General features: G+C 49.7%; 1 protein-coding gene across 1 annotated transcript in view; it reads right to left on the bottom strand.

Annotated features, from left to right (window-relative positions):
* Window positions 1-5,880: 5,880 nt before the first annotated feature.
* The window catches only part of LOC139051757 (uncharacterized), a 120,065-nt gene continuing 101,207 nt past the window's right edge, over window positions 5,881-24,738 (bottom strand). The window contains exons 5-6 of the mRNA XM_070528757.1: window positions 8,033-8,246; window positions 5,881-6,588 (exon numbers count right to left, since the gene is read on the bottom strand). Coding sequence (XP_070384858.1) covers window positions 8,066-8,246 — 181 coding nt within the window. The 3' untranslated portion in view covers window positions 5,881-6,588; window positions 8,033-8,065. The remainder of the gene's footprint in view (window positions 6,589-8,032; window positions 8,247-24,738) is intronic.

Raw genomic sequence — 24,738 nt, 5'->3', positions numbered from 1 at the left:
GACGTGGAGCAGTGGAAAAACAGAGAGAACACAGGCGTCGGTGTCAGTACCAGACGTAGAGGTCGTGTCTTCGACTGGGTAACGAGAGAGGCAATCTGAGTCCTGGTGCAGGCGTCCCGACTTGTCACTATGTAGGGATATTCTTGTAGTCGGAGGGCCCAAAGACCGAGCCGGCCAGTAGGATCCTTGAGCGACGAAAGCCAACAGAGCACATGTTGGTCTGTGATTGCTGAGAAGGGCTTGCCATATAAATATGGGCGGAACTTTGAAACAGCCCAGACGAGAGCAAGACATTCACGCTCGGTAATCGAATAGTTGCGCTCTTCAGTTGTCAGGAGCCGCCTAGCGTAGGCGATAACACGGACATTTCCGTGTTGGCGTTGCGATAAGACGGTGCCGGTCCCAGAACCACTGGCATCGGTTCAGACCTCTGTAGGTGCGGACGGGTCAAAGTGGGCCAAGACCGGTGGATTGGTGAGAATCGTGAAATGCGGCAGCCTGAGGAGAACCCATGTAAGAGGCACATCTTTCTTCAGCAGTTCAGTGAGTGGTCGAGCGATTGCTGCGAAATTGTTTACGAACCGTCGGAAATAAGAACAGAGCCCCACAAAACTCCGGACGCCTTTCACAGACTGAGGTACAGGAAAAGCCGTTGCTGCTCCAACCTTGTCCGGGTCGGGTTGTACTCTGGAAGCGTCGACGAGATGGCCTAGCAATGTAATCTGTCGGCGTCCGAAATGGCACTTGGCTGAGTTTAATTGGAGCCAGCCTTGCGGAAGACGTCAAGGATAGCTGCGACGCGCTCAACGTGCGTCTCAAATGTAGGACAAAACACAAGGACGTCGTCGAGGTAACAAAGGCAAGTTGAGCACTTGAAATCTTGAAGCAGAGAGTCGATCATCCGTTCAAACCTGGCGGGTGCATTGCATAAACCAAACGGCATAACCTTGAATTGGAAGAGGCCATCTGAAGTGAGGAAAGTGGTCTTTTCTTGGTCTTGCTCATCGACGGAAATCTGCCAAACCCCAGATCGAAGGTCGATGGACGAAAAGTATTTGGCACCATGAAGGCAATCAAGAGCGTCGTCGATTCGTGGTAAAGGGTAAACGTCCTTTTTAGTGATTCGGTTTAGGTGACGGTAATCAACACAGAAGCGCCACGTGCCATCTTTCTTTTTCACGAGCACTACCGGCGACACCCAAGGACTCGACGAGGGCTCAACAATGCCTCTGGCGAGCATCTTGTTTACTATCTTCTGAATAACTTGCCGCTCTGCCGTGGACACGCGATACGGTCGGCCGTCAACTTGTACAGCATCACCAGTGTTTATCCGAGGCTTAACAAGGGACGTCTGACCAAGTGGTCGATTGTCAGTGCCAAATATGTCGCGGTAGGAAAGCAAAAGGCGATATAGGGCGGCTGCTTGGTCAGGTGCGAGGTCCGCAGCGACCATGGGACGTAATGGCCCGTTAAGGTTCAAGGCATCTTGTGGGTAATCAGGATGATCTGGAGACGCGTCGGCTGCAAAAGCAGTGACGTGGTCGTCTGTCACTGGCCGGAGCGTGGGCACCGGTATGCCTTCAGGTAACACTTGCTTCGTCAAGCCAAAATTGATAACGGGGAGACACATCCGATTAGCGGCAAGGGTTATAACGGAGTGGGGCACAGAAATGTCGCGCGCCAGGAGAACATCACGAATAGGTGCGACGACATAGTCGCCATGAGGCACGGTTGCCGTTGAGGCCAATTCAACGAAGGCTAGGGTTTTTGGAGGTAAGCGAACAAACGCTGTAGTGCAGAGGGTGTTCGGTTGTTCGGGGAGAACGTCTGAAAGAAGAGGAAGCTCGAGGCACAGCGTACCAGTGGAAGAGCCAATGATGGTGCAATAAGTCGTCAGAAAGTCGAGCCCGAAGATTAAGGTCATGAGTGTAACTGGTCAGCACAGTGAACTGGACTAGAACTTGGCGGCCAGCAATTCCTATGCGAGCAGTGCACATGCGCCTGACGGCAACAGTGGTGCCATTGGCGACGCGTACGGCTCGAGTGATGGCAGGCGTAAGACCTTTTTTGAAGTGACGACATAGGTTAGCGCTCATTATGAACACATGGGCTCCAGTATCAATTAATGCTGTCAACAGAACAGCATCTGCGTTTACTTCGATTAGGTTCGTGTTGGTAAAGAGCGTCAACGGAGGATTTCGACAGGACGAACGTGATGCAGCCCTACCTCCAAGAGCTGCATGGCCTGGTTTCCCGTCCATCGGTTTGGCGAAGCGGCGAGGTTGGGGTGACGGGGAGCGACGGCGTTGAGGCGACGGCGATCGCACAGAGGAGCGGCTGTCAGGGGCATCAGAAGTAGGGCACAGACGGCGAGGTGAATAACGGCGAGCGTCGGCGTATGGGCGAGGACCAGGGAATGAGCTCCAGTATGTCGGTATCCAGGTGGTGCGGCAGTGGCGCGGGACATGACCAACGCGGTGGCAGCGGAAGCAGGTCGGTTTGTCGTCTGGGGTTCCCCATTGTTGTGACTTCGGCGTGCAGCACTAAAGACGGACTCATTACGTAGACGAAGAAGAAGCGAAGAACTTTTACAATATTTACAGATAGTGGTTGATAGCGTACAGGTAGCAGTAGGAGCGCATCAGACCGAATGAACGGCTGCAACCGACTCTGTCTTCTCACAATGGGCCGGTTCTCCCTTAAATCCGTTCGGCGACCCCTCGTCGGCAGGGACCGGTTTGGGCGAGTTCTCGTCGGCAGGAACCAGGTGGGGTAGGGTGATGACCTCATCCGCGTCGAATTCTTGAATCGTCGTGGAGATGGCTGGGCGCTTCTTGAAGTTGCCTCCCGTGTCGAATTCTTGATTAGTCGCGAAGTGGGAGCTCTAGTTGCCTCTTGGTAGCCACGTGGTGCATGTAGTATGGCAGCTCCCGTCGCCTCGTGGTCGCCACGTCGTGCTCGTAGTATGCAGAACACCATTCAGCAGGATTGCGCGGTCTGGGGGTGAAATAATGGTCATTGCAGGTTGTGGACATGGGAATGGGTGCGGAATCAGGTCGGGAGAGATGGAAGGCGGTAGGGATGCCAAGTTTTGCAATTTTTTGCCGCACAACGTACTGCTTAGATAACGGAAATAGTGGGGGCCGCTTGGTCAAGGTACCGTCAGGGGGCCGTGGATGAAGGGGGGCCGGACTCGCCGCTTGAACCTCACGGCGAACGATATGTGTGACGGTTTCTTGAAATGGTCGTGTGGCGGTAAGAGTTGTGCAAGAGGACGTGGCAGGGGTGTTTGGGAGCCGCGAGAATTGTGGGATGAGGCAGCGGCTTTTGGCTACCTCGAAGCGGCCGCATTCTTTGACCATGGCGTCGATGGTAGAAACGTCGTTAAAGACGAGCAAATTGAAGGCGTTGTCCATGATGCCTTTTAGGATATGGCCCACCTTGTCAACCTCGGTCATGTGCTCGTGTACTTTCCTGCAAAGCGCGAGCACTTCCTGTATGTAGAAGACATACGATTCGGTCGGCGACTGGACACGGGTGGCAAGCTCTTTTCGCGCAGCCTACCCGCCGTAGTTGCTCAGTGGCTATGGTGTTGGGCTGCTGAGCACGATGTCGTGGGATCGAACCCGTCACGGCGGCCGCATTTCGATGGGGGCGAAAATACCCGTGTGCTTAGGTTTAGGTGCACGTTAAAGAACCCCAGGTGGTCGAAATTTCCCGAGTCCTCCACTACGGCGTGCCTCATAATCAGAAAGTGGCTTTGGCACGTAAAATCCCATAATTTAATTTTTTTTCGCACAGCCTGTTGGTGACCTGATGGGTTGCCAAATAGGTCCGGAAGCCGCTCTTTGAAAATGTCCCAGTTGGAGAGCTCGATTTCATGGGTGCGAAACCAGACACGCGGTGCCCCGTCCAGATAAAAATCACAATGGCAGGTCTGATGGTAGGGTCCCAGTGGTGGCTTTGGCTAAAACGCTCATACATGCTGAGCCAGTCGTCGACGTCAACGTGATTTTGGGCGGAGAACGTCCCAGGATCACGGAGACTAGGAAGCGTAACGTACGTTGTGGTTGGCGCTGGAGGTGTAGGTAGGTGGCGACGAGGTGGTTCCATCGGAAGCCATGGCTGAGAAGACGGTGCGGCCAAGGAAAATATACCTAGTAGCGAAGCTTCCATAGGAGCCTATACTTTCAAAACATGGCGGTCCATCAGCGGTTCATGGGGCTTGGCGCCATTTGTATGTGGTGGGAACACTTCCGGCGGAAGAAAAAATAATGTGATGACATGTCCGTTAAGAGCATAAGTGACGTCATTTTGTTTTCGAAGGCGCGAAATTTGTTTTGTTGGCCTGCCTTTGGAGCTATATTCAAATGCCCTGCCATTCGACTTGATGGGCGTTTCGAGCTTTCAGCGCGGAAACCGATGCAAGGCCAGCCGTACGGTTGTCGAAATCGCACCCCACACAAAACATACTTTCTTTGGAGGCCGACGAAAGCTTTAGATGTGGAGTGCTAATCCTATCGTCGGATGCCAAGCCCGTCGGCCAGCGCAGTCGCACGAAAACAACTCCACAATTATCTGGCGGTCGCAACTCACTAGTTTTGACGGAACAGATTAAGAAACGATGAAGCTACCCGCGTCACGAAATTCATACAAACTTCGGCAAGCAAAAAAGCACAATGTGTGAGGGGGGTGTAATTCAACAGGGGAACTTCACGAGCGCACCTTTCTGCTCATTTCAAGACGTGCATTGCATAGCGAGTGATAGTGGCGTCAACGCCCCCTACAACAATGGGCGCTGAAAATAAATGCATTCATTAATAATAATAAAAACAATAAACTTGTATTTTCTTAACTCGTCAAGAATATATAAAATTGACCAGGAATTTTATTTTCGTTGAAGGAATCTAACTGTGTCTCGCTTGAATTAAAAAACGGTTTTTTCTTTCCAAATGTTTGTACCCTCCAAACATAGTCGCGCTTCAATCGTTGCTCCCATAACCGCCCTTGCTGATGTCGGCAACAATTTGTACTGAACCTCTTTTCGCCCGAAGCTTCGCGACCTATCTGGATCGACCTTGGTGCGGCCGCCTCGGAGCTCCGTGTCGAGGACGGGGAACGTCCCACCTCCCTCACAATGGTGCGCGAAAAACGAGTCAGTAAGACGAGCAACTATTTACAGGTTTTATTTACAACAGTGGTTCTAGCACTAACTGGTTAGATTCACAGCGCGAGCCCAGTTCGTTCTTCCTCTTTTCTCGAGTGATGCCGCCCACGCGTCTCGTTCAAACAATCAAATACCACATGCGTGTAACAATATTGCATAATTTGGATTAACTATAAGGATCACCGCTGATCTACTGTAACTGACATGTGCCACGGGTCAGTAAGTAAACAAAAAATAAATCTATGTGCCCTTCCACTGTGTTAAGAAGGATGACCAGCGAAGCTGTGCATGTGGGCCCCTTAATGGCGAACTGCACCTCCGACGCGGGTCGGCCCGGCATTACACTGACTTCGGAATTGGTCCAAGTATGAGGAGTGCTCAACGCCTGCTTCAATTCCACTGCTGGTCGGCCCGGCATTGCACTATCTTCGTATGGGCCCACGTATGGGAAGTGTTCAACGCCTGCATCACCTTCACCACGCGTCGACCTGGCGTTGCACTATCTTCGTATGGGCCCACGTATGGTAAGTGCTCAAAGCCTGCATCACCTTCACCGCGCGTCGACCTGGCGTTGCGCTATCTCCGGGATCGGCAGGTATGGGGAGTGGTTAACGCCTGCTTCACCTCCTCCGCCGTTTGGCCCGGCATTGCACTATGCTCAGGATCGGCCCACGTATGGGGAGTGCTTAACGCCTGCTTCCCCTATTCACCTCCAACTAAATTTAGTGGCCACCATCTCGGCTATAGCGTGACACCGAAAGCCGCCATAATGAATTTCGGAAACCGAAACTATGGCGCTATTTCATCCCATGACTTCATAATCACGTGGTTACACATCTACCCGCCATATTGGACAGGCACGTCATCAATTGCACCCGAATTTGGCCGTCATCTTCAACTTCAGATTCCAAAACTATGCAGCCATATTTGATTATGATGTCATAATCACGTCGATTCACTTCTATCCGCCATATTGGATGACGACGTCATCATTGGCACCAGAATTTGGCCGCCATCCTGAATTATGATGTCACCGTCTCGTGACGTCACCAATCAATCACCAATTCGATATATTAAGAACGTCACCAATCAATCACCAATTGGGTTGCTATATCAATTTACTATAGGGGCCGCCATCTTGAATTCCGGATACTGAAAATTTCACGCCAGAGGGAGGAGCAGACCCCACGAAATCTAGAAACGTGATGAGTAAGCGCTAATGCTTTTAAACATTGAAGTACAGAACAGAAGTTGCAATGAAAGTGGAAACATCACAGATGGGCAGTGGAATCGAAAGCAGTGCCCATGAATACAAGATGGATGGCAATACTCTCTGCATTCGCAACCCTTCTGTCGATGTTGGGGTCAGGTACTTGGGTCCAGGATGATTTCGTGTTCCACCAGCGCGGCAGTCACAGCTTCTGTTCACGATGGGAGAAGGCAAAGGCAGGCCCGATTACTATGTGCTGGTATATACCGGATGTTTCAGCGAACACTTTCAAAACTTTTTAAATATTGCCTTTGGCAGATAGCAGAATTCTAGTCAATGAGCTGGTCTACTCGGAGAGGTGGACATTACTAAACCAATAAATTTAAATACATAATCGACTAATTAATATAAATGTACTCATTAAATTTTTAGCTAATTATGGCACATATTGCAAATTCTAGCCGGCGAGTTGGCAAAGGGAACAAATTCTCCGAATGACACCAATTTCGAGATAATAATTGCGTTCCACTTAATTTTGCGCTTCAAAGCAAAAACGATGTTTTGTTATGAAAGTAAATGGAACGACAGTGTATGTTACCATAATGGTTTACCATGGTTTTTTTACCATAAGCTTGATGGTGTATACCTCGTAAATACTGTCATCCACGCAATTCTTTACAAGTGGACATGCCTTGTAGTCTCACCCGCTGGAATTTGTAAACTGGAACATGTGTCATAAGGTATTTTGTTAAAAACTTAATTAGTGAACGCTTGGAAAGACTGCACTGCGCGACACAAATTAGTCTTATAGTGTTTCGGAACGTAGCAGAATGCTAACGCTAACACATACATATGCTGCTCCATCTAGATGTAAAAACACAAAGTACTTGCAAGGCAAATCCATACGAAATGTACAGTTAACCCAAAGCTTACTGCGCCACTTATTGAGAACGTGCCTAGAAAACAATGCTAATTTGTCACAAGTACGCTGCTGCTGCAGCATCATGATACAAATCTAAAGCAAATACGGACAGTAGTCGGGAACGAATGTGGCGAACAGTTGAAGCAGACGACTCGATAGATCCCAAGTGGGCAACCCGCCATGGTTTCTTAGTGCTTATGGTGTTGGGCTGCTAAACACGAGGTCGAGAGACCGAATCCCGGCCACGGCGGCCGCATTTCAATGGGGGCGAAATGCGAAAACACCCGTGTACTTAGATTTAGGTGCAGGTTAAAGAACCCCAGGTGGTCGAAATTTCCGGAGTCCCCCACAACGGCGTGCCCCAGAATCAGAAAGTGGTTTTGGCACGTAACCCCACCTGCGAAAAAAAGAAAGATCCCAAGCGGACATCTCTCGCTTTGACTGGCGCCACCATGTTGCCGTGCGTAGGGCTCCCCTTGCGTGCGTAAGCGTTCAATGCTAGATCCCGAAAATAGCGTACGTACGTGAGAGATCCAGTACTGTTTACGTACAACGCATGCTCTTTGTGGAGCACGTAACGCTGACACTAATGCTAGCTCCTTGCGTTTGCTGCTAGACGCAATACTGAAACTGTCTTCTGTGTGTGAGTCCACGTTTAGTAACACAAAAAGGTACACCCGAGCTCGCAAATTCAAGGTAAAAACTTCATTCCAATGTCCTCAAATTTATGTACTCGTGAAGATCGAGCGTTGCCGTTCGGATGGCCTCAGCGATACTGCTGAGATATGTTGGATGGGCCCGGCTGGTCTTCTTGGGCTTCCTCGGACCGGGCAGTAGCTTGCGCGGCGCTGACGTTGGGCACCGGCACCGCGCCCTCGCGATTGACTGCTGAGCATCGATGCCACGAAGAGTTGCCCGCAGAGATCCCCTTCAGCACGGGCGCAAAACTGCAAGCACAAATGTTCGAGCTATGAGATTTGACAACCGTTTCACCGAGACTGTCGGATGTTTGGGCAAGTACAAGCTACCTGCGCGAAGGGCACCGGAGAGCTTACTGCTGCGTGTACAGTCACGAGCGATTGTGCTAGTAAATACAGGAGAGCGAAGATTAAACGTTTCAACACGCCGTGTTAAGACGGCGCGAGTGTCTCCATAACGATGGCAGGTCACCATCTGTGGGCCTCGTATATATATATATATATATATATATATATATATATATATATATATATATATATATATATATATATATATATATATATATATATATATATATATATAGGAGTAGGCAAAGAGGGTTTCTTCAGGCTACCTTTCAAACGTAAAGAACTTGAGTGGTGCTACAAGGTAAACAGAACAAGTATTTAATTTCGACAGTTTCGATCGGTGGACCGATCTTCGTCAGGGTTTACAATATATATATATATATATATTCTAAAGGTGTTTATTTGGCAGGGCTCGGGAGCAGCGCAACGTCGACGGGCAGGGCAGTCAGAGCTTCCAAGCACGAGAGCCGTTGCTGAGCAGGAGCGCTCGACCCACTAGCGTTTAGAGCCAGTAGCGCTGAACCCACTAGCGTCTCTTCTAAAAACTCTTCGCTACAACTACCCCCCGGGAGCGAGAAGGGAGCCGTCCGGCGACCTAACAGTTCGTCACGATGAGCGGGTCGTAGTAAGGCTTTAAACGGTCGACATGGACAAGGTCGCGTCCCCGGCGGCGCATGTCTTCAGATGGCTCAACTGGTTCGATGACATAGTTTACAGGAGATGCGCGTTCGAGAACACGATAAGGGCCTTCATACTTAGGGACCAGTTTTGATGAGAGGCCAGGGGCAGTTAAAGGGACTGAGAGCCACACGAGCGCTCCCGGATCGAAGGTGACCGCGGCAGTGGCGTCACCGCGAGTGCTCCTCTGGCGCTCTTGAACATCGGAAGTAAAGGCCCGTGCGAGGTCACGGCAGTCTTCTGCATATCGGACTGTGTCAGAAATAGGGACGTACTCGGATGCATCCGGCCGGTACGGAAGAATGGTGTCGATGGTGTGCGAAGGGTGTCGACCATACAGCAAGAAATAGGGTGAAAATCCAGTGGTGCTCTGCGTAGCGGTATTATACGCGTAGGTGACGAATGGCAGAATGGCGTCCCAGTTCGTGTGGTCGGAGGCAACGTACATTGAAAGCATGTCGCCGAGCGTACGGTTGAAGCGTTCTGTGAGGCCATTCGTTTGAGGGTGGTACGCCGTAGTTGTGCGATGAACAACGTGGCACTCTTTGAGAATCGCTTCAACTACTTCCGACAGGAAGACGCGTCCGCGATCGCTGAGCAATTCTTGAGGTGGACCATGCCGCAGAATGAATCGGCGAAGCAGGAATGATGCAACATCGCGCGCTGTAGCTGCGGGGAGAGCGGCGGTTTCGGCGTATCGTGTCAGGTGATCTACGGCCACAATGGCCCAGCGGTTACCAGCCAACGTCAGGGGAAGTGGTCCATACAAATCGATGCCAACGCGCCCGAAAGGTTGGGTAGGGCAGGGTAGAGGCTGCAGGCCAGCTGGCGAGAGGTGGGGTGAAGATTTTCGGCGCTGGCAGTCGGGGCATAAACGAACAAACTTTTGAATGTAGTTGTACATTCCTCGCCAGTAATAGCGTCGTCGGAGGCGCTGGTAGGTTATATATATATATATATATATATATATATATATATATATATATATATATATATATATATATATATATATATATATATATATATATATATATATATATATATATATATATATATATATTCTAAAGGTGTTTATTTGGCAGGGCTCGGGAGCAGCGCAACGTCGACGGGCAGGGCAGTCAGAGCTTCCAAGCACGAGAGCCGTTGCTGAGCAGGAGCGCTCGACCCACTAGCGTTTAGAGCCAGTAGCGCTGAACCCACTAGCGTCTCTTCTAAAAACTCTTCGCTACAATATATATATATATATATATATATATATATATATATATATATATATATATATATGCCGTCGGGGATGCACGATGTGCACGTACATTCATCAAACCTCTTTTTGTTCCTAGTACAGACCGCTCTAGCCATCAGCCCTGGCCCCCATCAAGCGATGCCTGTGACAACCGCTCGGGAATGGTTGTGACCGAGTGAACCTTACGCTGGCAAATCGATTCACCGAAGAACAATGCAGCCCACCTGTACATACGCATCTGGACTGCTCATTTTGGAAGACTACTAGCAACACCATCGTCGACATCACCGTGTGCACGTAGTATAAGAACAGCGGCGGCACCTGCCTTGGCTAGTGGGCAGTGCGGAAGAAAGCTGACCGTACTACATTCATCAAACCTCTTTTTGTTCCTCGTACAGACCATGCTCGCCATCAGCCTGGACCCCCGTCAAGCGATGCCATGCGATGCCTGTGACAACCGCTCGGCAATTAGAGAGTTTTAGCTTGAGCGTTTTTACGGCCAGCGGGGCGGAGCGGGCGAGCGGATACACCAGCGGAGAGGCGCGCGAGAAAATAGTTTTAGCCGGGCAGATCGCCCGTCTTTTCGAGCGGAGTAGAGTCACTTGCTCTGCTGCTCCACCTATTGGTCACAATTCGAGTTAGAGTGAAAAGAATATCAATTAAACCTGCTAATAATGCGCTGAAACTGTTTAATAAAGGTAGGTTATGTGTTTTTAGTTAGTTATTTGGTTAAACTTCTAAACGGGCCTGAGCAGCGGTCGCCGTCGACAACGCAGCAGCGCCGGCGCTTGTGTTGACGGCTGCCATCTTGAATACCCATACACGCCCGCGCGCTTTTACGCACGCTCGCGCGCTGCCTATCGCTCCGCTGGAGAGGGCTTCCCAGCGGGCGTAAGCTGCGCTCCGTAAAAACGCTGGCCGGCCCAGCGACGTGCGCATGCGCAGTGGCGTCTGCGCTCGTCCGCTCCGCTCCGCTGGCCGTAAAAACGCGCAAGCTAAAACTCTCTAATGTGTGTGACGGAGCGAACCTTCCGCTGGCACATTGTCACGTGTACTTGTCTTTATCGGGCTACACGTTTCACCGCCTAACAAATGTTATCGCACAGCTCAGGACGCGCCTGCATGTATCGGAAGTTTCTGGAATGTTATCGATGCTTCCATCCGCTGTCTGTGACCGAACCTTGTGTAATCTGATCGCATGTGTGCGCGACGCGAATAATGTAGAACTTTGTGGAAGGCACGCGGGTCCCAGCGATTACTCTGAAACATTCGCCGACTGATGTATAAAAGCCGACGCGCTTGACCCGTTGATCAGATTTTCGCCGATCGCCGACTGTGTTCGCCGCTATCGTTGTGCTTTAAGTGTAGCCTGTCTTTGTGGGCACAGGGTCACCCAATAAAAGTTCGTTTTGTCTTTCACAGTGTTGCTACTGTGTTCTTTAACATCACTACCACGTCACATCTGGTGGAGGTGCTTTTCGTCCATGTACCGGACGCCCCCGACAAGCCGTGATCCAAGCCCGGACCGCAAAGATAGCACCAACGTAGTCCCGGACAATCGAGCAAGCCATCGTCTACAACTGCTGCCCCCGGAGCACGGACTTCTACCTGAGAAGGCCAAAAAGATTGTGGCCAAGACAACCACAATGGCAGCCCCAGTGTCACCCGTCGCACTTCAACAACCCAGAGAGCCCCCTACCTTCCGTGGAGCTACGTCGGAGGATCCGGAAACCTGGTTCGAAACCTTCGAAATGATCTCGACCTTTAACAACTGGACATCTGAGGATAAGCTACGACATGTTTACTTCTACTTGGAAGATGCCGCGAGGACTTAGTTCGAAAACCGGGAGTCCACCCTTGCAACATGGGACCTGTTCCGCAGTAACTTCCTGAGGACGTTCACGAGCGTTGTCGGTAAAGAAAGGGCCGAAGTTTTGCTGGCAACCCGAGGTCAGCTACCCAATGAGACCATCGCCATCTTCACAGAAGAGATGACCCGTCATTTCCGGTACGCCGACCCGGAAATGTCTGAAGAGAAAACGTGCGTTTCTTGATGCGAGGTGTAAAGCAAGAACTTTTCGCCGGACTAATCCGAAACCCACCGAAGACCGTAGCTGAGTTCCTGACAGAGTCTACGACGATTGAGAAAACTTTAGAAATGCACACTAGGCAATATAACCGCCAAGTGCTCACGCCTCAGTGCGCCATCCAAGCACTGGGCTCCGGTGATCTCCAAGAGACCATGAGGGCCATTGTGCGAGAAGAACTGCGCAAGGTCTTGCCTTCGTCGGAGCCTCAAATAGCCTCGATCGCTGACATCGTGAAAGATGAGGTTCAGCGATCACTTGGAGTTCCTGAGGTGCAACCTCAATTACCGCAACCCCAGCCAGAAGCAGTGACCTACGCCGCCGTCCCACGCCGTCAAGGTCCCACTCCGCGACCGCGCCAGGGCCCTGTAACGCCGCAATTCCGCCGCCGCCGCCGCCAGCACGACCACCCGTCGCCCAGCGCACCTACGCGGGGAAGACGGACATTTGGTGCGCCCCCAACCACCACCCGCTCTGCTACCACTGCGGCAAAGCCGGCCATGTGTACCGCCGATGCCCATACCGCGACCTGGGATTAGAAGCTTCGCCGTCAACTTACCATTTAACTTACCATTGTTTCGTAGACTTACTCTGTTCTTGTGGCGATGTGGAACCTAATCCTGGCCCTAATACTACTGAAAGTGTGCTTAAACAAATTGTTGATGAACTGATTGAACTGAAAGAAACCACACGGTCTGCAAGTCAACAACTAGGCAAAATAAATGACAGGATAGCGTCTATCGAAAGGAAACTGGACAGGCTCACCTCAACTGTCACTGGTTATTCCTAGAGAGTCGATGAACTGCAAAACACTGTCGAAACTTTGCTCCGGAAAGTTGACGACTTAGAAAACAGGAGTAGGAGAAACAATCTTACTGCTTATGGCGTGAAAGAAAAAAAAATGAAGAGCAATACCAGGGCATAGAAGCATTTGTTTAAAAAATATGTTGAGTGACATACTGCAGGTTTCTAATGTATCCATCGAGCGAATCCACAGAATTGGAAGGCCCGCTGAAAAGAAACGTCGCCCAAGAATCTTTAAGCAGTTGGATGGAAGGGACAAGGGTAGGATTCTTCAAAACTGCAGCAAACTGAAAAGCACAGAATACAGCATCTCTGAAGACTTTTCGCCACGGGTTCAGTCGATACGGAAGAAGCTTTGGTTCAGCACCCAACAGCAGAAAGCGAACGGTGAAAAGGTCGGGTTGGTTTTTGACAAGATAGAGATAAACAGAAAGCTGTTCAGATGGGACGAAACTGGTGAGGAGAGGGTACTTGTAATGAATGACAAGCTTGCCAGGTTTCTCGTAAACATGGCAGACATGCGCAGACTGCGGGATTACCCAGCCAATGACTAGATGTCCACCCAACTACAGGCCCTCTTTCTTTTTCTTTGTTGAATATCAATGCCAGAAGCATTTGGAATAAATGCGATGACCTAGACGCTCTTCTTATCCCACACGACCCAGGCGTCACAATGACAACTGAAACGTGGCTAAACGAAGCAATTCCAGATACAGAAGCAATACCCAATACCCACGAGATAGTACGGCATGATCACAGCACAAAGGGTGGGGGCGTAGCTATAGCGATAAAAAAGGAATTATATTACACAGTTATTCCCCATACCATAGGCATCGAAATGGTTTGGATTTTGCTTCGGTTTCGTCATTTGAACATTTTCATCGGTTCTCTGTACAGACCTCCCGATGCTAACATTTCGGTTCTTGAACGATTGCACGATTTTATAGAAGAACATCGTAGACGTTATACTCACATTATGATGTGTGGAGACCTTAACTTGCCAAGAATTGGGAACTTCTGGCGGGAGTAACTTCACGTCAACATGCCAATCTTTTGCTCGACATTGCCTTTGCATTCAACTTAAAGCAGGTCGTGCAGGGGCCGACACGTATTGCATCAGGAGCAAGCTCACTTCTGATCTTGTGTTTATTAGCGATGCCATTGAGAGGCTCGGTTTCTCTATTGTTATCATCCCAGGTATTTCTGACCACGAGGTAGTGCTGTCCAAAAGCACTATGGTGCGGCCGCCTGCCCTTGATTTAATAAAACCGTTTTTCGACTTTAACAATGCCCTAGACGAAAGTAAATTTAGATTTATTGGAGCAAGACTACGACCAATTCATCGAAAAACACGCGGCTGGTCTCATGAATGTCAATGACCTATGGGTGCACTTCAAGACTATTCTACATGAATGTATCACAAGATACGTGCCGAAGACATATAGTAATATGAACCGCACTATTCATGGGTTACGCGTGAAGTGATCCAGCTTAAACGTCGCATCAAGCGCCCAGAATCCACACGATTTGGAAGAGGTCACGTTTCTTTGCAGTCCCTTCGCATAGAGTGCGCATGAAAATAAAACAATGCAAGTATAACTTTTTTAATGTTAAACTGCATAAGTTTCTGACTACAGACCCCGCAAGATTTTGGACAAACTTAACACAGAAGAAAGATCCAGTCAATGAAATTCATTCGGATCACAGAGAAATTAATTATCCTTATTGCATTGCATCAGCTTTCAATGATTACTTTTCTTGAGTGTTTACAATGGATAGTACGTACCCCCAGAATTTCAGTCTTCGTGTCTTATCTTGCCAGACTTACTAATATCTGTCGAAAAGTGTTGTTGCTGCCCTGCCTAATTTAAACGCAAGAAAGTCTCCTGGACAAGCTGCCATCCCAAATACGTTTCTCTCCCGCTACGCAGAATGGTGTGCTAGATACCTTGTAGTCATTTACAATGAAAGCCTTTTAAATTCGGATGTTCCAACTGACTGGAAGGTTGCGAAGATCGTCCCCATTTACAAATCCGTCGACAAACTTTGTGTAATTAAGGAACCACAGGCCAGTTTCACTATTATGTACATCGGGTAAGATTCTGGAGTATTTCATTTTCAAGCACTTGAGTTCTTTTTTAGAAAGTACCAACTTCTTTTCTAGTAGCCAACATGGGTTTCGGCGTGGCCTGTCCACTGTAACACAACTAATTCACACAACCAATGAATTCTTGGCATGCCTTGATAACGGTGGGCAAATAGACGCAATATTTCTAGATTTCGAGAAGGCCTTTGATCGTGTTTCGCACCGTAAGCTGATAGAAAAACTCCGACATCTACTGCGAAATCAGCGTCTTGTTCAGTGGCTTGACTCCTACCTTTCTGAACGGCACCAGTACGTCCAGATCTCTGGTTCCATTCCTCCACCAGCTTCAGTCCTTTCGGGAGTCCCCCAAGGCTCCGTGCTTGGTCCACTTCTGTTCCTTATTTATTTAAATGACGAGTTTCGATTCCCCAGTACGATGCCGTTTTTTTCGCAGACGGCTGCGTTGTATACCTACCTATTCAAAATGCTGAGGATTCCCAGCATTTCCCAGGACTTCGGAACCTGTCAGAGGTTCCGAAGTGGTGTCTGTCCTGGGAAATGTCTTTAAATACCTCAAAGTGGTGCAAAAATGACAATAACACGCAAGAAGCATGTTCATAATTACACATACGAAATTAATGGCACAGCCATTTCTCATGTAAATGAATACAAATATCTGGGGGTTGTATTTGGTAGTAACTTAAGCTGGAGCTCGCATATCGGGCATTTGGCTTCAAAGGCGTACAACAGGCTTTGGCTGTTAAGAAACCGCCTAAAGCACTGCACAAGTAAAACAAAATTAACAGCCTACACTGCATTAGTGCGCCCATTGCTGGAATATACAGACGTTCTTTGGGATCCGCACACCCAAGAGATCCTTCAAACAGCAGTAAACACGGTGGAAGACTACATCAAAGATAAGGGACTGAGATGCTCCTCGCGAAACTCAGAACTTCTGCTCTATAGGCCCACATGCCGGGGTCGAAAAAGCATTAGGGAAAGGCCGGGCATTGTGGTCACAGTAGAAGGCACCACAATACCGATAGTGGAGAGCCTGAGAATACTGGGACTCCGCATATCCGAAAACGACCATAACGGAGAAACCATCAGACTACTTGACAATAGTGTTCAACAAACAATAAGACTAATAAAGCGGATATCCAACAGGCACTATGGCATGAAAGAGCACAATCTCATCCGATTAATAGAAACATTCGTAATCAGTCGTATTGTATATGTGGTTCCTTACCTCAAGCTCTACGCTGCGGAGAAAGCCAAGATATACTGCATAATTAGAAGGGCGTATAAGCATGCCTTGGGACTTCCGGCAAATACGTCAAACGAGAAATTCTTGGCGCTCGGCGTGCACAACACATTAGAGGAACTTATTGAGGCCCAGAGAGTAGCGCAGTATGAGAAGCTTACACAGAGTTTGACGGGCAGACACATCTTAAATTACATCGGAATAACCTACGAAGCACAGCACGGAGTGCGGAGAGACATCCCAAGGAAAATAAGGGAACATCTATCAATACCCCCGATTCCCAGAAACATGCACCCGGAGTTTTACCAAGATCGAAGAAACGCACGAGCGAGAGCTCTCCACAAAAGATTCCATAGTGCCAGGGACGTGGTCTATGTGGACGCGGCGGAGTACGCAAATGGACAGAGTATGTCGATAGTTGCTACGAGTCTAAAGGGTGACTGCAGAGTTAGTGGGACGGTAAAAACATGGAAGGCAGAGGTGGCGGAGGAAGCTGCCTTAGCACTGGAAATAGCCTCCACGGAAGCTAACATCGTAGTAAGCGACTGCAATACAGCCGTCAAGAACTATGCAAAAGGAAGAATCTCACCGGAAGCACTGATAATTTTAAACAACTTTCGTGAAGATCGTGACATTCACATCATATGGGCACCCGCACACTCCTAATAATATTTGGGGTTTTACGTTCCAAAACCACTTTCAGATTATGAGGCACGCCGTAGTGGAGGGCTCCGGAAATTTTGACCACCTGGGGTTCTTTAACGTGTACCTAAATCTAAGCACACGGGTGTTTTCGCATTTCGCCCCCATCGAAATGCGGCCGCCGTGGCCGGGATACCGCACACTCCTCCCTTCCCGGGAACGAACTAGCGCACAACCTGGCTCGAGAACTGACGGGCCAAGCAGGTGACACGCAACAAATACAGGGAACGGAGAGAGACCGGATGACCAGCTTTAACGAGATCACAAACACATAAATTGGGAAGGGCCCATTTTCCCCCGGCACACTCCTCGTTAAATAGACGGCAAGCGACAGCATGGGGCCTCTTACAAACAGATACATATCCGAACCCAGTGGCCTACCACCGCTACTACCCGGACCTTTACACGGATAGATGTAGATTCTGTGAAGAAAGGGCGGACCTACAACATATGGTTTGGGCTTGTGCTCGTACACCCATACAGAATAAAATAAATAAGACCAGAGAGCAGTGGGAGACCGCGTTGCTCAGCTGTGTACCGGAAGACCAACTCAAGGCAATCCAGCAGGCCGAAGATGCTGCCAGGGCCCAAGGGCTCGATGCCGTCATTTAGGTAGACGCCTAGGTTTCAAGTCTGCTGTGCACAAATAAAGTTTATTCCTCCTTCTCCCAAGTAGATATAAATCACATCGAAGGAGTTCAAAAGAAAGCACTAAGATTAATCTAGAACGCATATGATAGACATGTGCCTGTCACTAATCTACTAAGGCAATCTGAACTCCAGACGCTTCAATCCCGCCGCAAGTCACACCGTTTAAAACTGCTGCATGGTATTATTAATGATTTAACAAACATTAATTTTGACTCTTACATGGAATATAATACTTCTCGCCCAACACGCGGCAAACACAACTCAACAATAGTAGTGCCACGATGCCGAACTAAAGCTTACCAGTTTTCTTTCTTTCCAAAAACAATATCAGAATGGAGCGGGCTTCGGCGTGACGTCGTCAGCTTGACAAACCAAGATTCCTACTTATCTGCGGTCGTGTCTCTGGTATAGACGCAGTGTGTTTGTTCATGCTCTTATTTTTTGCATTTTTTTAGAAACTTTTTTAAAATATTTGTTCTTGCTCCTGTGCTCGCGTTTTTATTAAGTGTGCGCTCGCTTTGTTGCATCGCGTTGTAGAGCGATATATACTTGTTCCACTCCTGCCTTGGCTACCAAATTGCGGCTGGTGGTATTGAATAAAAAAATTAAAGAAAAACGCACCCCGCCCGAGGGAAGGTGAACGCCCTCGTGACATCGCCGACAACGTCGCCGCTACTCAGTGGAGCCCTCGACGACCGTCCCGTTCACCGTCACCAGGCCGCAACCTGTCGCCGCAGCGCCGACCATACACTGGCACAGCCTGGGGCCGATCCGTGAGCCCATATCTGGAAAACTAAAAGCAGCAACCGATGGAGGTGCGGTTGCTGTTCGTCGAACTGGCGAAGATCCTCCGCCGCCTATACGGAGACTACGAAGAGACTACCTCGACGACATAACAACGACACGCCGCCGTCCCGACGCAGACTGGAAGCAAAGAATACGCCTACGAAAGACCACCTGACGACGCCACGTACGTACCAGCCGCAGGTCAACGTGACGCAGCCGTGATCCGACGCCAAGGCCTAACTCTAGCGCAAGACAAAGAACCACCGACCTCGACGTGCTTCTCGACGGCCATGCAGTCACCGCCTTAGTAGACACAGGAGCGATTACTCCGTCATGAGGGGACCCATCGCCACCCAGTTGAAGAATATTAACACTGCATGGGAAAGCCCGCAAATTCTGACCGCTTGAGGACACCTCATCACGCCGACTGGAATCTGCACGGCAAGAATATCCAGTCATGACCGGACTTACCCTGCCACCTTCGTTATCCTGCAACAGTGTTCACGAGACATCATTCTCGGCATGGACTTCCTGAACAAACACGGCGCAATCATCGATCTGAAGTCGAAGTCAATAACGCTGTCGGAAGATAAAGCGATACCGCCGGAGAGCCCTCGTAGTCACCACGCCTTGAGTGTGCTCGAAGATCAAGTGAGCATCCCGCCTCGCTCCAGCATTGTTATTTCGGTCGGCACCGAAACGCCCGCTGACGTAGAAGGCATCATCGAAGGCGACCAACGTCTACTGCTCAACCGTGAAATTTGCGTCGCAAGATGGATCGCTCGACTGTACGGAGGAAACACGAAATGTTGCTGACAAACTTCAGCCAGGAGTTCAAGCCCATCAACAAGGGCACGACGATCGCATACATCGAGGAAATTCTGGAAGCAAGCAATGCGTTTGTCCTCTCGGATTCTGTCGCATCTAGCCCGACGACCGTAGTTCCCGAGCCAGACTTCGACATAAATCCAAGTTTCCCCGTGATAAAGCAGCAACAGCTTAGAAGTCTGCTTTGACGATACAAAGGCTGCTTTTCGACGTCATGAGGATTCGACAAACACCAGTCGCAAAACATCGAATAATAACCAAAGAGTGCGCTCGACCACTCCGCCAGAGCTCTTACCGAGTTTAGACGCGTGAACGCGAAGCTATAGGAAAACAAGTCGGCGAAATTCAGCGCGACGAGATCATTCAGCCGTGGAAAAGCCCGTGGGCGTCTCTTGTTGTTTTAGTGAAGAAAAATGGCGGAACCCTACGTTTCTGCGTCGATTATCGTCGACTGAACAAGATCACGAGGAAGGACGGATACCCCCTCCCACGGATAGACGACGCATTGGATCGGCTCTGCAACGCTAAATACTTCTTGTCGATGGACCTCAAGTCTGGCTACGGGCAAATAGAAGTCGACGAAAGCGATCGCGAAAAGACCACCTTCATCACGCCAGACGGCCTCTATGAGTTCAAGGTTATGCCATTTGGACTGTGCTCGGCGCCTGCAACGTTCCAACACGTGATGAACATGGTTTTAGAAGAATTGAAGTGGCAGACGTGTCTTGTTTACTTGGAGGACGTCATCGTCTTCGCCGGAAATTTCGACGATCACCTTAAGCGGCTTGCGACAGTACTAGAGGCCATGAAGTCGTCAGGGCTTACTCTGAAGCCAGATAAGGGTCGCTTTGCTTACGATGAGCTTCTGTTTCTAGGCCACGTCATCAGGAAATCTGGAGTCCGCCCCGACCCGCAGAAGACAGCTGCCATCGCAAAGTTCCCGCAGCCCCTCAACAAGAAGGCAGTGCGTAGATTCCTTGGCATGTGTGCTTACTATAGGCGCTTTGTCAAGGACTTTTCACGAATCGCAGAGCCGCTAACACATCTAACCAAATGTGATGTCGAGTTCAAGTGGGAAACACCGCAGGCCGACGCATTTCAAGAACTCAAACGACGCATGCAGTCGCCACCGGTACCTGCTCAATTCGACGTGGACACCGATACCTAAATCCACACTCACGCCAGTAGCCTAGGCGTCGGTGCAGTCCTATTCCAGAGGAAAGATGGACTTGAACGGGTGATATCTTATGCTAGTCGGTCGCTGTCAAAAGCGGAAGGCAATTATTCTACGACTGAAAAAGAATGACTCGACATCATTTGGTCAACTCCAAAATTCCGCAGTTATCAATGTGGCAGGCAATTCAAAGTCGTCAGCGACCACCACGCGTTGTGTTGGCTAGCTAACTTAAAGGACCCTTGGACGGCTGGCGCGGTGAAGCCTCAGACTGCAAGAATATGAAGTCACGGTAATCTACAAGACCGGACGAAAACACTCTGACGCCGACTGCTTAACACGGGCCCCCACCGATCCCCCGCCGCAAGACGACGAGGACGATGACGCCTTGTTTGGAATAATAAGCGCGGAAGATTTCAATAAACAGCAACGAGCAGAGCCGGAGCTAAAAGGCCTCCTCGAGTACTTGGAAGGGAACACCGAAGTTGTCCCAAAGGCATTCAATCGCGGATTGTCTTCGTTCACGCTACAAAACAACCTGCTCGTGAAGAAGAACTTCTCACCAGTCCGCACAAACTTTCTTGTTGTTCCGTTAGCGCGGCGTCTAGAAGTACTGCACGCCCTACATGACGATCCAACCGCTGGGCACCTCGGATTTTCCCGGACGCTGTCGAGGATGCAGGAAAGGTATTACTGGCCGCGTCTGACCGCCGACGTCGCCCGTTACGTAAAGACATGCCGAGAATGTCAGCGATGGAAGACACCACCGACAAGGCCAGCAGGATTACTACAGCCGACCGAATCACCCTGCCGACCATTTCAGCAGATCGGGATGGATTTGTTGAGACCATTTCCGACGTCAACATTCGGAGACAATTGGATCGTCGTGGCGACGGACTATCTCACTCGCTTCGCTAAAACTAAAGCTCTACCGAAAGGAAGCGCAGCCGAAGTAGCGAAATTTTCGTCGAATACATCGTGCTGCGGCATGGTGCCCCAGAAGTCCTCATTACCAACAGAGTAACAGCTTTTATAGCAGAGCTCACCCAAGCCATTCTGCAATACAGCCAGATAAGACATAGGAGGACAACTGCTTACCACCCGCAGACAAATGGTCTCACGGAGCGCCTGAACAAAACCCTCGCCGACAGGCTAGCAATATACGTCGACGTCGAGCACAAGACGTGGGACGCGGTCCTGCCCCACGTAATCTTTGCTTACAACACGGCGGTGCAAGAAACAACACAGGTCACGCCGTTCAAGCTGGTTTACGGCAGGAATCCGACGACTACTCTCGACGCCATGCTGCCGCATGTCCACGACGAAGATAATCTTGACGTCGCCACCTTTCTCCAGCGCGTCGAAGAAGTGTGACAGCTCACCCGCCTGCGGATCAAGAATCAACAGAGGACCGACAGTCGACACTACAACCTCCGACGACGCTTCGTCGAGTATCAGCCCGGCGACCGTGTTTGGGTTTGGACCCAGATACGCCAACGACGACTGAGTGAGAAACTATTGCGACGCTATTTCGGACCCTACAAGGTCATTCGACGTATTGGCGCACTGGACTATGAGGTCGTGCCAGACGGCATTTCGCATTCACAGCAGCGCCGCGCACGATCTGAAGTGGTCCACATGGTGCGCCTTAAACCATTTTAAGGACGCTGACGAACTTCCTTATTTTGTTCTCTTTGCTACGGGTAGCTTTCTTTATTTCGTTTGCAGCATCGGGTCGATGCTCTTTAAGAGCATCGACCTGTACCTGTATAGTCACGTGTACTTGTTTGTCTTTATCTGGCGCACGTATCACGGCCAAACAAATGTTATCGCACAGTTCAGGACGCGCCTGGATGTATCGGAAGTTTCTGGAATGTTATCGATGCTTCCATCCGCCGTCTATGACCGAATCTTGTGTAATCTGATCGCATGTGTGCGCGATGCGAATAATGTAGAACCAGTTGAACTTTGTGGAAGGCACGCAGGTCCCAACAATTACTCTGGAACATTCGACGACTGATGTATAAAAGCCGACGCGCTTGACCCGCTTATCAGATTTTCGATGAACGCCGTCTGTGTTCGCCGCTATCGTTGTGCTTTAAGAGTAGCCTGTCTTTGTGGGCCCAGGTCCGCCCAATAAAAGATAGTTTTGTCTTTCAGAGTACTGCCAAGGTACTGCTACTGTGTTCTTTAACGTCACTACCACGTGACAATATCGATTCACCGAAGAACAATGCAGCCCACCTGTACATACGCATCTGGATTGCCCATTTCGGAAGACTACTAGCAACACCATCGTCGACATCACCGTGTGCACGTAGTACAAGAACAGCGGCGGCACCTGCCTGGGCTAGTGGGCAGTGCGGAAGAAAGCTGACCATACATTCATCAAACCTCTTTTTGTTCCTCGTACAGACCATGCTCGCCATCCGCGTAGTCCCCCCTCAAGCGATGCATGTGTCGGTCGCTCTGAGATAGATGTGACAGAGCGAACCTACCGCTGGCGCATGGATTCAACACAGTACTGTGGAGCTGACCACTACATGCGCATCTGGACTGTACCTTTCGCAAGACTACTAGCGCCACCATATTTGACGTTACCGTGTGCACGTAGTATAACAACAGCGATACCTGTCTGGGCCAGTGGGCATGGCGGATGCGCGGTGATGATACATTCATCCAACCTCTTTTTGTCCCCGCACAGATCGCGCTTGGCATTTGCTCGGTCACCCCCTCAAGCGATGCGTTTGTCGACCGCTTTGCGATGAATGTGACGGAGCGAACGTTCAGCTAGCACATCAATTCACACAAGCACAATTCAGCTGACCTGTACATGCGCATCTGGACCAAGGTAGATTCAAATAGGTCGCGAAGCTTCGGGCGAAAAGCGGTTCAGTACAGATTGTCACCGACATCAGCATGGGGGGTTATGGGAGCAGCGATCGAAGCGCGACTATGTTTGGAGGGAACAAACATTGGGAAAGAAAAACGCGTTTTTAATTCAAAGGAGACACAGTTAGATTCATTCAACGAAAATAAAATTCCTAGTCAATTTTATATATTCGTGATGAGTTAAATAAATACGTTTAATTTTATTATTATTAATAAATGCATTTATTTTCAGCGCCCATCGCTACAGGGGGCGTTAACGCCACTATCGCTCGCAGTGCAATGCACGTCTTGAAATGGGCAGAAAGGCGCACTCGTATCACCTGTTGAAATACGCCCCCCTCACAATTTGTGCTTTCTTGCTTGTCGAAGTTTGTCTGAATTTGGTGACGCGGGTAGCTTCATTGCTTCTTAATCTGTTCAGTCAGAAGTAGTGAGTTACGACTGCCAGATAATTGTGTAGTTGTTATCGTACGACTGCGCCGGCCGACGGACTTGGCATCCGACAATAGGATCAGCACTCTACACCTAAAGCTTTCGTCGCCTCCAAAGAAAGTATGTTCTGCGCAGGGATGCGATTTCGACAACCGTACGGCTGGCCTTTTCCTGCATCGCTTTCCACGCTGAAAGCTGGAAACGCCCATCGAGTCGAAGTCGAATGGCGGGGCATTTGAATATATAGCTCCAAAGGAAGAACAACAAAACGAATTTCGCGCCTTTGAAAACAAAATGACGTCACTTCTGCTTTTAACGGACATGGCGTCACGTTATTTTTTCTTCCGCCGGAAGTGTTCCCAGCACATACAGATGGCGCTAAGCCCCATGAGCAGGTGATGGACCTCCATGTTTTGAACGTATGGGCTCCTATGGAAGCTTCGCTACCAGGTATATTTACCTTGTCTGGACTGCACCTTTCGCAAGATTACTAGCGCCACCTTCGTCGAGGTCACTGTGTGCGCATATTGACACGTGTACTTATCGTTATCGGGCGACCACGTTTCGCCGCTTGACAACTGTAATCGCACAGCGAGGGACGCGCCTGAATGTATCCGATGTTTCTGGAAAGTTATCGATGCTTCTACCCGGCTGTCTGTTGTCGCCGAACCTTGTGTTATCTGATTTCATCGCGTAATGCTATGTTCACACTACGGTCGTAACGCGCGTAACAGCTCTTTCGGCGTATCGAACGTAACGGCTGTAA

The sequence above is a fragment of the Dermacentor albipictus genome, unplaced genomic scaffold (assembly GCF_038994185.2).
Source record: "Dermacentor albipictus isolate Rhodes 1998 colony unplaced genomic scaffold, USDA_Dalb.pri_finalv2 scaffold_14, whole genome shotgun sequence".
NCBI lineage: Eukaryota > Metazoa > Arthropoda > Arachnida > Ixodida > Ixodidae > Dermacentor > Dermacentor albipictus.
Note: the sequence above shows the minus strand (reverse complement) of the source record. Positions and strands in the feature narration are given on the sequence as shown.